Consider the following 15,445-nt stretch of genomic DNA (forward strand, 5'->3'; position numbering starts at 1 on the left):
AATCTTTAATACCCTAAACCAATGAAAACAAATTTTAAACTATATAGTTTATTTTAAAAACTAAACAAAAATTAAATGTTTAATTATTTACTCGATAATATAAATCTTTGAAACGAAAATTTTAATTTCTTAAAAAACTTTCTAAATTTGTGAAATATTACAATATCTTTGAATATGACAATAAAACAATATTTTACTAATCTTTATATATATAGTTATGATTTTAATAATGAAATAATAATCCGAAAATATATATATAGAAGAAGATACAAATACATGTGAAAGTATATGTGATGATTTACGGATCAGGATCATAATAATTGAATAAAAAATAATTTTAAAATATATATAATAAAAAATACCAAATATATGTGATGATTTGAAATAATCAATTAACTTACAGCATGAAAACTATCAAATTGTTGTTATATTTAAGATAGTTATATATAAACATTTAAATATATAAGTAACTTTAAAAATATATTCTAATTATGTAATATATATATATATATATATAAACATGAAAATTAATACCCGCACGGTTGTGCGGGTCTAAATCTAGTTATTCTTAAGGGGAAGAGTTGCAAACCCACAATTGAACATTTTTTGGATTTTCAAATAAGGCTTAAAACATAGTTCTGTTTATATGGTCACACAAATGTAATTAGATTGAGAGATAAATTTAAAACTCGGATTGCTTAGCTTTCTAAAAGCGTGTTTTACCACTCGATGACATTCGCATGGTTCAATATAAAAAAAACATATTTTAGAAGTTAAAATAAAAAGTTTCTGAAAATTATTTATATTATGTAATAAAAGAATCATTTCGTTAAAATTGTATTTTTAGTTACTGCAATTTCACCAAGTTTAGAACACTAACAAAACAAGTTTCATAGAAATTTTTTCTTAAAAAAAGAAGTTTCGTAGAGATTGGATATCCTTACGGAATGCAACATGCTGCTATGAAACACTCTAAACAATAAAGATATACTATATGCGAACGCAACACAATAGTTATGGCACAAAATCTAACAATGTAGGCTTTAAGCAATCACCGCCAACTCTCTGTTCAAAAACTTCCATCGTCCTCAAAAACAAAGTCTTATTAGATAAAAATGATGTGTCTTAACGAAATCCACCTCGAATATAAAAGCCACCACCTCCCACTAGCAGAGAAACCAGTGAGCAAACTGCCTAACTAATACCCGCGGAGCCAGAAACTACACCACGGAAAAGACACCAGAAGAAAACAAAAATCTATGAGAAAGTGATAACCGGAACCGTTCTTATAGCCATCAGGACCACAAATAGCACCGATGTGTACCTAAACATAAGTTTTCACAGGTAAAAATTAAGAAAAATTCACCGGTAAAAATATCTCGAACTCATTTCTATATAAATATATATATTTAATATTATTATTTAAAATCAAGTATATTCTATATTGGATTTAAATGATTGGAGATGGTCTCTTTTTTTCACAAAAAATAGTAATTTTATTACAAAAAATAGTAATTTTACTACCCAAACTTTAAACCATATCATATAATATAACAATCAATAAAACAAACCCCTATATGAAAAATATAGACATTTTTGCTATAGATTCTATTGTTGAATTATTCGCCCAAAAAAATGTAAATGATAAAAAATTCTGAAAATTTCCTTTTAGTTTATCAATTTCCATTAGTTCTATTGAGAAGTTTACCATCTATTTGGATCTTTTTTTTTTTGAAAAAAATCTATCTATTTGGATCTTAAATTATTGATATCAATTCTCGAAAGTTTTTTCCAAATTATTCAGCATCACCCATAAAAATATTTTGACTTCTACATTTAAAAGTATATATTAATCGTCTATATTGATTTTTAGTTCCTAAAAACTATATTTTCCAGTATAACTATTATATATCCATCCATATCCATAAAAAGACGTATCATGACAAAAAAAAGATGTATCATATTTATAATAAGAATAACAAAAATATTCAACAATAGTCATAATTTTTTTGTCGGTTAAAGTAAATTTTTATAATAACCTTTATTTGAAAAGCTAGTTAGAATATTTCCAACATCATTTTTTACTGCAAATGAGGTGGAAAATAGAGTAGGAATGAAATAATGAACAAATAAAAAATTATTATTCTATTTATAAAGTAATCATTTTTTTTGTTCACTATTCTATTTTTTACTCTCACTACAAAAAAATAATTATATTGTGACCAAATTATTTGTCACAATAAAACACAAGTCGTCACAATAAAAATATTGTGACATATTTGTGACAATTTCATAGTGGTTACAATACAGTCGTCACAAATTTTGTTGGTAACAAAAACCGTTACAATGTTATGACCATTACATATAGTAACTATTCCGTCACAAATAGTAACCATATATAAAAGTAATAAAAATGTTACAATTACCAACTACAATTAACATAACAAATTTGTCACATTTTGTGACTATCACAACGTGCTAATTTCGTCTCTGATTACCACTGAAATATAGTCTCTAACTGTCACAAACTAATAGTAAAGAATCATCACTAATCCATCTTCATTTGCGACTATTTTAGTTGCTTTAATTTTGTAATACTTTATAACTAATATATAGTCACAGATTCAAATTAAATTTGTTATACCCCATCGATATACTATGGACTTAATTAGTTAACAATTTGTCATCACGATAAATTCAGAATTCACTGAACTATTGGCTATTGCTTTATTTTTATAGTTAATATTTGTAATAATAGTGAAAGAATACAAAAGTAACTAGTATTTGAAACTAAATTAGTATAAACAACTTTAAAAGAATATTATAATATCGACAAAAAATTATAATATATGCTACTACATTCAGCTTCCCGTAATGGGCTGCGGTCGAGAGAAAACAGTTAGGGTTTCCTGAATTTTTATCTTCGGTTGATTCTTGCACAGGAATCGAAAGTTATGGCGGCTAAGGCATACAAACTCTTGCAATGACACAACTCCATGATGTGTTCTCGATTGGTGTCCATCTCAAAACAATGGTTTTCTCACCAATGGTTCAAATATTCTTTGCCTCTGTCTGACCTCCAGCTGATTGCCCAGTTCTTTCAAGATCTGTCTCTTCCTCTCCTTATTAAAAACCCAACGGCGAGACACACATACCACCACAAAACCAGAAACGAGGGTGCTCAACATCGGAAACGCATATCTCTCACTTTTTTTCTATTTCTCATTCTCTCTAAGGTGATGGCTGCGGCTATTCTTTTGAAAGATATATATATATATTTACATATGCACACACCGACACACGTATCCTCATTATTGATTAGGGTTATAGGTTAATGGGCTGTAATTAGTTTTGAGTTCGGCGTAATGGATCGATCATACATAGCATCATTTATTTTAAATATGTTTCAGCTTTGAAGATCTTATTTTCTATCTCTTTTCATTTTGATCGATATCTAATAAGAAAAGTGTATGCTTTTCATATCATTTTAAACACACATCTAAAAAATAGTGACATCTAAAATAGATAGTAAATAACCATATTTTAAATAAGTATGAAATGAAGTAAGTTTAAAAATATTCAAGTATATAAAAATATATACATATCAAGTAAAAAGTATCAAAAAAAATATATTTTTTAAAAATCACTGACTTAATAAAAATATAATTAAATCAAACTAGAAATGTTTTTGTAAAAGGAAGATAAAAAACATTTGTAAATCGATTTAATAATATGACGGATTTGTTATATTTTTCTGTTACATTTTATTACTATTTCTTTTGTCATCATATTGTCACATAGTGAGACTATGTATTCCATCACAGGTTCGTAACTGATTTGCGACGATGTGTATTGTCATAATATTGTCACAATTGTTACGACTGTTAGTTTTGTCTCAATTTTGTCACTGGCTGTGACAAAAGTAGATACGATTTAAAATCGTCAGAATACTGCGACGAAAAAGCTACTCATTTGTGACAAAAAACTTAAATCACAATAACGTATTTAAAAAGTAACAAATTTGTGACAAATAATTTTTGTATCAAAATTTCGTCACAATAAGATCATTTTCTTGTAGTGTCTATTTTGCAGTAAGTATTGATTGAGGTTGGAAATGATCTACTGGATTTCATAATCCATTTTTTCTCTAACGCTTTTATTGAGTGCTCAATTTTAAATATATACGTATGTCACATATTTGACATTAACTGTTAATTTCAAGACGATACCATTTTTTTTTAAAGAAGAAAAATCCAGTTTTGATAAGCGACCTAATGATGTTAATTTGTGGTTCTTTGCTTTGTGCGGTTAGGTTCTATTGACAAAACAGCAAAGCGTGTACATAGTAAAGCAGAGGAGGGCTAAACAAACAAGATCTGATCTCTGATCCTAAAACATTATTAGTTTAGATCTGAAACTTCTTGGTTAAACAAGATATAGAAGTCTAGAGAGTCAAGACTTGAGAGTAAATTAGATTAGGGTTCGACATTATAGAACGTGCATGTACTCTTTAGATATGGTGTCTAGTTTGACATTTTATTTAACATGTTTGCATGACTTGGAAAAGTCGATGTGAAAAAAGAGGAGAATCTCTTTTTAGAAAAATTAAATGCGTTTGATTGAAAACGATGGTTGCTCCAGTACTTAGTAGTTAATTAGTAGGAGGAAGCATTCAAGTATGGGTTCCATTTTCACATTTCACTTGCTTCTAAGTAATTTTTCCACCAAAAGTAATTACATTTTGCATGTGCTTTGTTTGAAAGACTACTTCGATATCCTCTCCACATAATAACGCACATATACTATAGTTGTATATATGAGAGCTCTTCAAAATGGTTAAAATTGATTGGGAAGAACATGACTTGGATGTGTTACAAAAAAAAAAAGAGCATTTTACGAAGTCTGAATCGATCATGTAGTTCTAACGATAATAATGTGGTAAGTTGCAATTTGCAAAATACAAAGAAAAAGATGTCAAACCACTTGTGCGTTAATAATTTGGAACACTATAAGGGAGAAGACATAAAATGGAGTGCCAAATAGGAGTACCACTACCATGTATGTTTCTGCATTAATACTGTGCCCATACTCACATTTAATTAGGAGTATGCTGATTTTGCGCATGAATTATCAAACGTGACAGAACGGTATAGAAACATGTTAGAAAAGCACGAAGCCTGAAAAACTGCAAAAGTTTACAAAAAAAACTGATAACTACAATTCTTGGCATTTATTGTCCTTTATTTTTGTAAATAGGTCTTAGATAAGTAATAATTTTCTTTTCTTTTTGACGAAGATATGTTCGCTGAATTGTTGTGCTAATGCCGTCGTTCATGATCGTCTTTCATGCATATGGAGTAACTGAACATGACACTGATTCAAAAAAAAAAATTGCTTACGAAGTTTTAGAATAATAGTTTTTTACTACATTAAGTACACTTTAATAAAAAAGGAACACAGTCTACAAATAGTTTGAGATGACATTGTCTATTATCATCTAACCTTTATTCTGCATAATTGATTTATCAAAAATAATTATAATTTATTGCCTCTATATTTGGATTTGGCGATGATAAACCCATGCCCTAAACTTACAACGGACCAGTAAGCGGTCACAAATCTATCGGAAAATTTCGTCCCTATAGCAGAATGTTTGGGTTTCCTCTTTATTTATTATTGTATTCAATGATAACTGGTCGGTTTACTGTTACCATAAATGTGTCCACAGGCTCACTTAATGAGGGGTGATGCTTATGAATCTTCAAATCAAAGACATAATGAAGAACCTTTTTCATAGTGAAACGAGATAAAGATCGAGGAACATGCATGATTTCCACATAATTACCTAATTATTTTTCAGCTAAAGTATTTCTTTTAATATGTAACATGCTTCCTTTATTTTTAGTGCACCGTAGCTTGTATATAAAATTTTATCCACACAAATTCCTTTTGCTCCTTTTATCAAACGTCGCTATTTGTATCAGTCTACCTATTTGCTTTCATATTGTATCTCCCGCAGACAAACAAAAACTTTTTTTTTGACAAAGATAGAACATGAAGATCAAGAGTTTGATGTTGGCTTCCTCTTTTCTGATTCTTGCCTTCATTCATCACTCAGAATCAGCTTCATTTCGGAGTTTGCTGATGAAGAATGTATTGTACGAACAAGAAGAAGCAAAAATTCTATTGGGCGACTCCAAAGAAACGATAACTAATTCTACAGCTTTGGAGTCTAAACGGATAATTCCGACGGGTCCAAATCCACTTCACAACAGGTAAATTTGATCATTTAAGAACAAGATATGTTGTGAGTATGTCTCTTCCTCCTCTGTTTTTGTTACAAGTATCTATCTTACTGTGTAATGTAATGGTGAATGTATAAGACATTTTCTAATTAAATTACCTTATTTATTCCTAATAAGTGCCTTTCACACATCTTTGTTTGTTGTTTCAAATTAATTAAGGAAATCATATGATACCTTACCGCAACCAAAAATAATATATGGTTGCTAAGTAAACGAAGGAATTTGTAAATTCAGGTTTGGAGACGAAGATGAGGAAATTGACTCTTACTTGTTCATATTTATAAGTGCCTTTTTTTTCCTTCTCATTGTTGTGTTTTCAGTGTAGATTTTGTAACCTTAATTAATTAAACGATATACCTTTTTAAAGTAATTAAGGTTAGTTCGATATCTAAAACGATTCTATATTATAACAAGAAAAAATCATGTGATATGAAATGGAGGAAATATACTGCATGGCTGGTATTTGGATCATAGTACGAGATCATGTTGAACCATATATATTACATTACTAGTATTTGAATGCATATACATGGTTGTGAACTCAAATAGGATAATATAATATATAGGAGGAAAGTAATATTTTAATCGTCTGAATTTGTATTCTGTATAGACTGTTGGATATTTTTGGGCAGAACTTTCGCAGATATAATTAAATACACATGTCAGAAGAAATTCACTTAATAGTTAATACTAGTGTCTCCCAACTCCCACCTTGTCCACCCCTCTCTGTTACGAATATTGGATTAAGAAAATTTTGAGTGTTTTGTGACTTTTGTCTCTAACAACGTTCTCTAGATATTTTTCACCTTCTAGTTATCTCATTGTCCAAGAAACCCTAATGTGTTTTGTCTAACACGGATTTGTTTTTAATCCTTTATATGAATGTTTACTAGTTACCACCCATAGATCATACTCGTCATTAATTATCTGGTAATCTAGAGACATTTTTATTTAACAAAACAGTGACTCCTTTATCCTTTTCCAACATTCGTAATTAGTGTTCCTCTATCCAACTCTCATTTTGCGGATGAAGAGGAGGAGCTTATTAAAGCAACTCATTTAAGCAACTCAACAGATTATCAGAAACCGTCTTGCTTATCTTGAAGAGCACCGTTAGGCCTTTTCTACTGCACTGTCTAGAAAAATGCTCAGAGAAAGGATTAGACATAAGCTTTATCAGCTGCCTTGTTATCTTCTTTCTCGGCAAAGATCTTCTTATAATGTTTTTTGCTTCAGATTCTCTTATCGTTTTTGTTTCGGTCAGACAAATGTCTTCTCCTTCTGTCCATCCTCTCGAAGTTTAGTGCTCAACACTCCTATTTTACCTTCTTTATGAATTTTTTTACTAGAATATACGATTTTAATAGTGATATTCGTCAGATGGATCTAACTTATTGGATAAGAAAATAAGCCTTTGTTAATTGTTTTTTGGAAACACATGTTAAGCAACCAAATTTACAAGATATTGCTAATATAGTTGTGTCGGGTTGGCATCATGAAGCGAACTACTCGGATGATGCAAATGATGGATGAATAGTTATAGTGTGGGATCATGTTTAGTATATCATCACCTACCTCAAGACTACTGAATTTTTGTTGTGTGCCGTTTTTAATCCCAACACCAATCAATCTTTCACCACAGCTTCTTTCTATGCGAGAAACAAGAGAGAGAGAGAGAGGAGCGCATTAGTCTCTCGTCTACAATTGTCGAACTCTCCTCATCTCTCCTTACTAAATAATCTCCATGGATAACTTGTTTTTTTTTGGGGGGGGGGGGGAGGGGTTCAAATAGCCTGGGGGGGGGGGAGGGGTTCAAATAGCCTGAGCAAAATAACCGGAACCGAAGAACCAAACTGAAACCGAACCAAAATACCCGAAGCCGGACCAATACTCGAACCCGAACGGTTCCTATATTTTTATATCTGAAATAACTGAACCGAACCGAGAACCGAACGGATACCCGAATATATAAAAATATTAATTATATATACAAATAACGTAACTAAATATATATTTTTAATTTAAAATTCTTTTAAAAGTATCTGAAAATAGTTGAGGATAACTAAATTATTATAAACTATCCGAACTACCCGAAAGTATCCAAATCTATCCGAATAGTTTTATTCGAAATATCCAAAGTAATCTGAAATATCCAATTTTTTATCTAAATCATCCTAATTATTTGATATTTTACCCTAAATAAGCGATATTTTATCTAAATTATCCGAACTACCCGAACTATCCAAACCCGAACCGGATCCAAATGAGAACCGGATTTTTCTGGGTATTTTTTGGTTCGACATTTACTATCCGAACCGAACCAAACCCGAAACTATCCGAACCGAACCGAAATAGGTCAAGTAGTAAATAGATCCTCTAGCATTTTATCCGAAATACCTGAAACCCGAAATACCCAAATCGAACCAAACCAATACTCGAAATGCCCAGGCCTAGGTTCAATCATGTCCTATCTATTTCTAATTTTTTTTCTCATTCTCCTCCAATATTTTATGTGCAAGGTATAGAAGAGTTTAATGACTGCTTCACCTCAAGGGAAGTGTTTAGTTTCTCTTTTAGAGAATAACAATTTACATGGAGTAATAACTGTGTAACCATTACAAAAGCCCAGAAGCTTGATCTTACATTGGTTAATGAAGCTTGGACAGAGTTATTCCCTGGTTTTGACGCCCATGGGTCACTCTCCGTGTCTTGTTTCTTTCGTTACAATATTCTCTTTGCATCTAGATTATCCCCATATGCTCAGAGAGTCTTAGTTGCCGGATATCAAACCTTCTTCGTCCATGTTTGCATTATACCAACGCTTGAGAAAAGAAAAATCTGTTGTGAGGCACTGAATAGAAGGAGTTTCAGCAATATCTAGGCAAGGTCCAAGATGATTTTTCTTGGTTAGAAGAAGTACATAAATCTTCTCCTTCTATTAAGCTTTTCGAAGAGGAACTAGTGAAGTCGACACAGATGTTTTTGGCTGTTAAAGAAGAATCTTTCCTTGGGTAAAAGTCTAGGATTACTTGGTTGAGCGAGGGCAACACCAAGACTTGAGTTTTATATGAATTTGTAAAAGCAAACCTTGTTAGTTATGTAATTCACTTTCTGAGGAATGGAGAAGATCAGAGGATTTTTGACCCATTACTTTTAAAGTACATGTTCATTCAGTAGTATTCCTCTCTACTTGGCACCAAACATCAGTCAGTCACTCCTCTTTATGTGGACGACATTCGAGATGTGTATTTGTTCTGTTGCGGCAGAGAACTTGGTGCCATCTTTATTGTTATTCCATCTCCGAAGCGAATTTTGGATACCATTTGCGGTACCCAAAAAAAAAAAAAAGCCCGTGACCCAGACGGTTTCAGTGCAAAATTATATACTTCATCATGGAATTTAGTGGAGAACGATGTGATTAATGATGTGTGCAATTTTTTTATTTCTTCGAATCTGAATCGTCAAGTTAACTCTATTGTCATTGTTCTGATTCAGAAGTTTCCAGGTGCGGATAAGTTTTCAGACTTTCGTTCAATCTGTCTCTTAGATCGTTGCATCCCTACTGAAGAATATTTCCCCATTAGCAGTTCAACAGAACCAAGTGGGTTTCGTCAAAGAAATTTTTTTATGTTAGAATGTTTTGCTGGCCTCTGAACTTGTGTCCGACTTCAATAAGTAACGGTTTCTCAGCGTTGTCTTCAAATAGATATTACAAAAGTCTATAATAATATCGACTAAAACTTTGTAATGAATATATCAGAAGCTTTAAATCTTTTGGAAGCTTTCACGAATTGGATCAGGGTGTGTATAAAGTCGCCACATTACTAAGTTGTTTTGAATGGTTTGTTTTTACGAGGGGAAAAAGACTTTGTCAAGGATATTTTATTTCCTCTTCACTATTCATCTTAGCAATGGTTATTCTATCCAAACATTTCGATCAAGCGCCTCATGATCAGATGTTCACTCCGCACACGAGATATTTTGATCCTCTTGTCATCCATCTCAGTTTCGCAGATGACATGTTGGTTTCCTTATGGCGAAGAGCAATCATTTGAGGCTATTTTGAGTGTTATACACTTTTTTCAGACAGTTACTAGATTGGGTTTGAATTTGAGGAAGTCTTGCATCTTCCTTGATGGAAATGACTTGACTCTTCTAAGAGCGTTGGCGAATTGAATTGAACTGTCACAAGGATCTCTCTTGGTAAGATACATAAGAGCATGTTCATTAGTGAGATCCATTAGTGTCTCTTAAGTGGGTTGTAATAATTATTTAATTATTAAAATTATGATAAGAGATTTTGCTAAGAGACAGTTAATTATTGGGGTTTATTAGTGGTATCTTAATTAAGGTTCTTAACAATTTAAAAAGATTAAAATTATTTTTAAACATAAATTTCTAAACAAAGATTAAATTTATTTATTAATTAAAAAAAAAGTCAAACATAACATTTTAAACATAGATTTTAAAATAGAAACATAAAAACATTAAAAACAAATATTACATAAATGAACGATAATAATTTCAAAGCGGCATCAAAGCTCAGCTGTTGTCTTGATCACTTCCCCTTATGCTTACATAATCTCAGGCTGCGAGACCATCAGGTTTTGAATGTCCTTGAAAGAATATCATGGACTATTAGACGGTTTTCCTTAACTGGAAGATTAAAGTTAATTCAATATGTCTTGTTCAGCATCTCAAATTTCTGAGCAGCTGTTTTCCTCGTCCTAAAGCATGTATTAAAAAGATAGAAAAAATTTGTAATGTTTTTCTTTGGAGTAATAACTCCAAACTCATCACATAATGCAAAGATTTGTTTGGTTTTAGTCTGCACACCAAAGATCAAGGAGGTTTAAGATTGAGAAAATTGGAGGATACGAATCAATTGTTTGGCCGTTAAGTCAATTTGGCTCTTATTTGCTGGGACAAGATATATTTGGGTCGTTTGGGTGCACAAGGATATCATTGTGGGGCGTGTATTTTGGATTTCTTATTTTCGGGTTACAAGCTGTGGATTTGGAAGCTTATGAAGTTATGCTCAGTAGCCCGTCTTTATTTGGTGTGTCAAATTCGTGATGGAAAGTCTGATTTTTTTCGGCACAACAATTGTACTGGCCTAAGACTTCTTATTGACTTTTTAGAGCCTAATGGAGAGTCTTGGGTATTGGTACTTTTCGTACGGTGAGTCAAGTTGTTACTTTAGGTGCATGGAACATTCCAAGAGGACATCACCCTATCCTACTTCTTCTTTGGGCTTGTTTCTTACTATTATTTTTATAATACTTAGGTTAAGCGCAGTCCTTGTATTATATGTTATTTATTCTCACTCATATGTCTTTTTATGGAGGAACTCTTCATCATCTCCTCCGTCCGTTTTCTCTTTGTTGAGAACTTGAAAATCTTGCCATCTTTCTGCCCCTCATGTTTCGTGGTACATCTCAGATTGATTCTCTTTAAACAATACAAAACACTCCTTTACCGTTTGGGTTATCGCTCAAGATAGACTTCGGACTCGTAATAGATTTTGTGGATGGAGTTTGATTGTTACACACCCAAACTGCCTCCTATGTGGTTAAATGCTGAAACCACGACCATATATTTTTCACATGTTCTTACTCTTTAGAGATTTGAATTCTGTTTTTTTTTAGCTTTACATATCTCTCCTCCTCAATTGTTCGTTGACGTCTTTCATTAACTTTGTTCTTCAATAATTAATTAGAAGGTGTGGATCATTTGTAAGCTCTTATTTCGAGCAGTGGTTTATTATTGATTTTTGGAAAAGAAGAATTCAAAGCTCCATATGTCAAGCTCCAAACCAATTCATTGGTTTATCTAGGCATGTCAGACGGTACGACCTCCCTGGATCCAAACCCCTCTCCATATTTTGATAGTTAAGGGGTGTAAAATTTTTTTTATATACACATATTTTTATACTAGTTGTTCTGCCCGCACATGCATGCATAATTTTCTTATTAGTTTAAGTCTTACTAATCTAAAATCAACATAATAAATTATTATTTATATTTTTAAATAGTTAAATCAAATTATCAAAGTATTTATATATGTCAAATATTTTTCATCAATATATATATTTATTATTGTGTTAAGTGTTTCAAAAACACTTATATCTTAGAAATAGTTTAGAAAATATTTTTATATAAATATTTTTGCTTGACTAATATTTAGTTATAAATTGTTTTGTATCTTAATTTTTTTAACTTTTATAAAAAAAAATATTGTTTCTACATAGCAACACAATATATATATATAAGAATTATTTTAATATGTTTTTGATAATCTTATTATATTATTTTATAATAATAATTATTTAATATTTAATATAAAATAAAATTTTAATATTATTAAACTAAAATTTGTTTTAATTATATATTAAATTCATTAAGGGTCTTTTGAAATTTAAAATTAGTGAATAAGTTAGAAACTAATAATAAATCAATAACCTAGCTAAAAGTTTTAAACCTAATAAAAATATGACAAATAAGAAAAAATTAACTAAATATTTAATATAATATATAAATTTGATATTATCAAACTAAAATTTGATAAATTAATGATCAGCTAAAATCTCATTATAAATCAATGATTTAGCTAAAATCTAATAAAACATGAAAAATAAATCTAAAATTATGGAGAACATGACAAATCAGTAAATTCACTTCTCAAATAATAGTATATAGATAGAATATTTTAAATATTCACTAGATTACTTGAAAAGAGTCCCAAAAATATTTTACACAGATAATTTTTTTCATCACAAATTTTATAAAGATGATTATATTTTTTAAATATAATTAAATTTAAAAAAGCATAAATGTTAAGAATTAAAAAAAAAATTATGCTCGGGGGCCCAAAATGATGTTGAGCCGGCTCTGGATCAAGGAGATTCAACTTCAAATTAGAACAAAGATATTTGGTATGGACATAGGATATCTCAAAGCTACTATGGCTGACATTTCCAGAAATGAATCAAACTCCTGGTTGCATCATTGGTTTCTCTATTTCCAACCGCTCCAACGTTTTACTAGTTTACTTAGAGAATCTCCAACCACACGTTATTTTTCACTTTAAAAAGAGTTCAGAATAAAAGTGCTCTAATGATATTTTACTTTTTAGTAGAGTAAAAATGAGTTTATTCTATATATAGAGTAAGTTGTTTTTTTTTTGTCATCATTCTATTTTCCATTCTAAAATAGAGTACAATTGGAGTATAACTTAACTCTAGTACAGAGTTACTCTATTTTTAAACAATATGCTATAAAACTTCACTCTATATATTATTTCTAAGTTCAAACGAAATTTCTTTTACTTATACGATTAAAGGCACAAATACTACTATAACATTCAACTGTGCTATCAAGTGTGAGATAGAATCATAAAAAGAGACTCCACGAAAAGAGATTGGTCAATAGGAGATCGCAAGAGAATCCGAAGATATAAAAGAGAATGGTCCTTTCTCATTGTTCCTCATTATATATACGGAGAATCATCTAAATATTCGTACGTAAGCACTGACATTTTTACATGGCTGTTCAAAGTCCTTTTGTGTTATTTAGCTTTGATTTCCCGCCTGAAAATCTACCACTCGTTCTTGAATCCATTCTTGATAGAAAGAGAATCAGTACCATTGATCTAACCAACATAATCTGGATATATATTCTTTTGTGGCTTTAGGACTATGTATATTTTGAAAACATTTTCCTTTTAATTAAAAATCTCTTATATATTGCGTCTAAACCAAGATTTAATTACAGGAATGTTGCCCACAACTCAAGGGGCAGTGAAATATTTTGCTTAGGGGATCGACAAAAAAATATTCGTAACACTGTTTGCAAATCCAGTTCGGTTAATTGCATATACTCTAATTCAATCCGAGGTTAACCATAAGGTTACAAAAACCAAATACTATAAACTAATATTTATTATAAACCCTCAAACGGAAACTAGTAAAGTTGAAGAAATCAATATCCAATTTTTATTTAGATGAAGTTTTTTTTTTAAACTATTTAGATGAACTTTTTTCAGCCGAGCAGTAGTATTAAAACGAGCTGTTCGCCGGTTTCATTATATCTCAGGTCGAATGAACAACAAAAATTACAAGGCTTTTCTCTTGGAGTTATTTTTGGGTTCAACTTCTAAGTTCACCGACCAATAAGATTTCATTATTTCATATTTGATATCTTTTAGAAAAAGAAACAAAATATTATAAATTTATATTATGTTTTTAAAATAAAAAATAAATAAAATAATAATAGTTATAAAAAAATTAGAAAATATTTTTTAACATCGTCAGCAAAACACTTAACCCTAAACCTTTAAGTAAACCCTAAACCCTTGAATAAAGCCTAAACTCTAAATAAAAAACACCAAACATTAAAACACTAAACAATAAACCCTAAATATTAAACCTTTAACCCTTGAGCGTTTAATGTTTAGTTTTCTTATTTAGAATTTAGGGTTTATCTAAATATTTATGGTTTACCCAAAGATTTAAAATTTAGTTTTAAGTGTTTTGCTGACAATGTTAAAAATATTATTTTTTTGTAACTTTTACTAATTTTTATTTATTTTTTTACTTTTTTATTTTAAAAACATAATATAACTTGATAATATTTTTTTTTTTAATATCGAATATGAAATAACAAGATATAATTGGTTGGTAAACCTAGAGATTCACCATAATGGTGAATCCAAGAATAAGTCTTTCTTTTGAACGTATACTTTTGTTAATTTACCGATTCCTTATATGGGCATCATTTAGATGGTACAAGTTGAAGATAAAGATATGATGTAAAGTCTTCGATAAAAAAAAGATGATGTAAAAGTAAGAAAAAGTGAACCAAAACGATTAATATACTTTCATAACCCTTGCACATTTAGCCGTTGATCTTTTTATCGTAACAACTAAACATATAATAAAAGGTCGGTTCAAAAGCAAGTTCTAGTCACGTGAAAGCTTTCGGTTGATATAATACTTGTCCCAAATTAGGTAACTAAATAAGCCAGAACGGAACTTGATTGATCCAACCAAAGTAGTAAGTCATATACTTATTTGGAAATGCGTCCTTTTTTTTTTTTTGTAACATTGGAAATGCGTCTTAATTTCATGGTTTTACATTCCT

The 15,445-nt window shown here is 30.4% G+C and overlaps 1 protein-coding gene across 1 annotated transcript; it reads left to right on the forward strand.

Annotated features, from left to right (window-relative positions):
* The first annotated feature begins 391 nt into the window (after positions 1 to 391).
* On the forward strand, positions 392 to 6,418 carry LOC103828687 (CLAVATA3/ESR (CLE)-related protein 19). Its single transcript, XM_033274509.1, has one exon. The coding sequence runs from the start codon at positions 6,055 to 6,057 to the stop codon at positions 6,277 to 6,279; it is 225 nt and encodes a 74-aa protein (XP_033130400.1). The 5' UTR covers positions 392 to 6,054; the 3' UTR covers positions 6,280 to 6,418.
* The last annotated feature ends 9,027 nt before the right edge of the window (positions 6,419 to 15,445 follow it).

This window comes from Brassica rapa, chromosome A07, assembly GCF_000309985.2.
Source record: "Brassica rapa cultivar Chiifu-401-42 chromosome A07, CAAS_Brap_v3.01, whole genome shotgun sequence".
Taxonomy (NCBI): domain Eukaryota; kingdom Viridiplantae; phylum Streptophyta; class Magnoliopsida; order Brassicales; family Brassicaceae; genus Brassica; species Brassica rapa.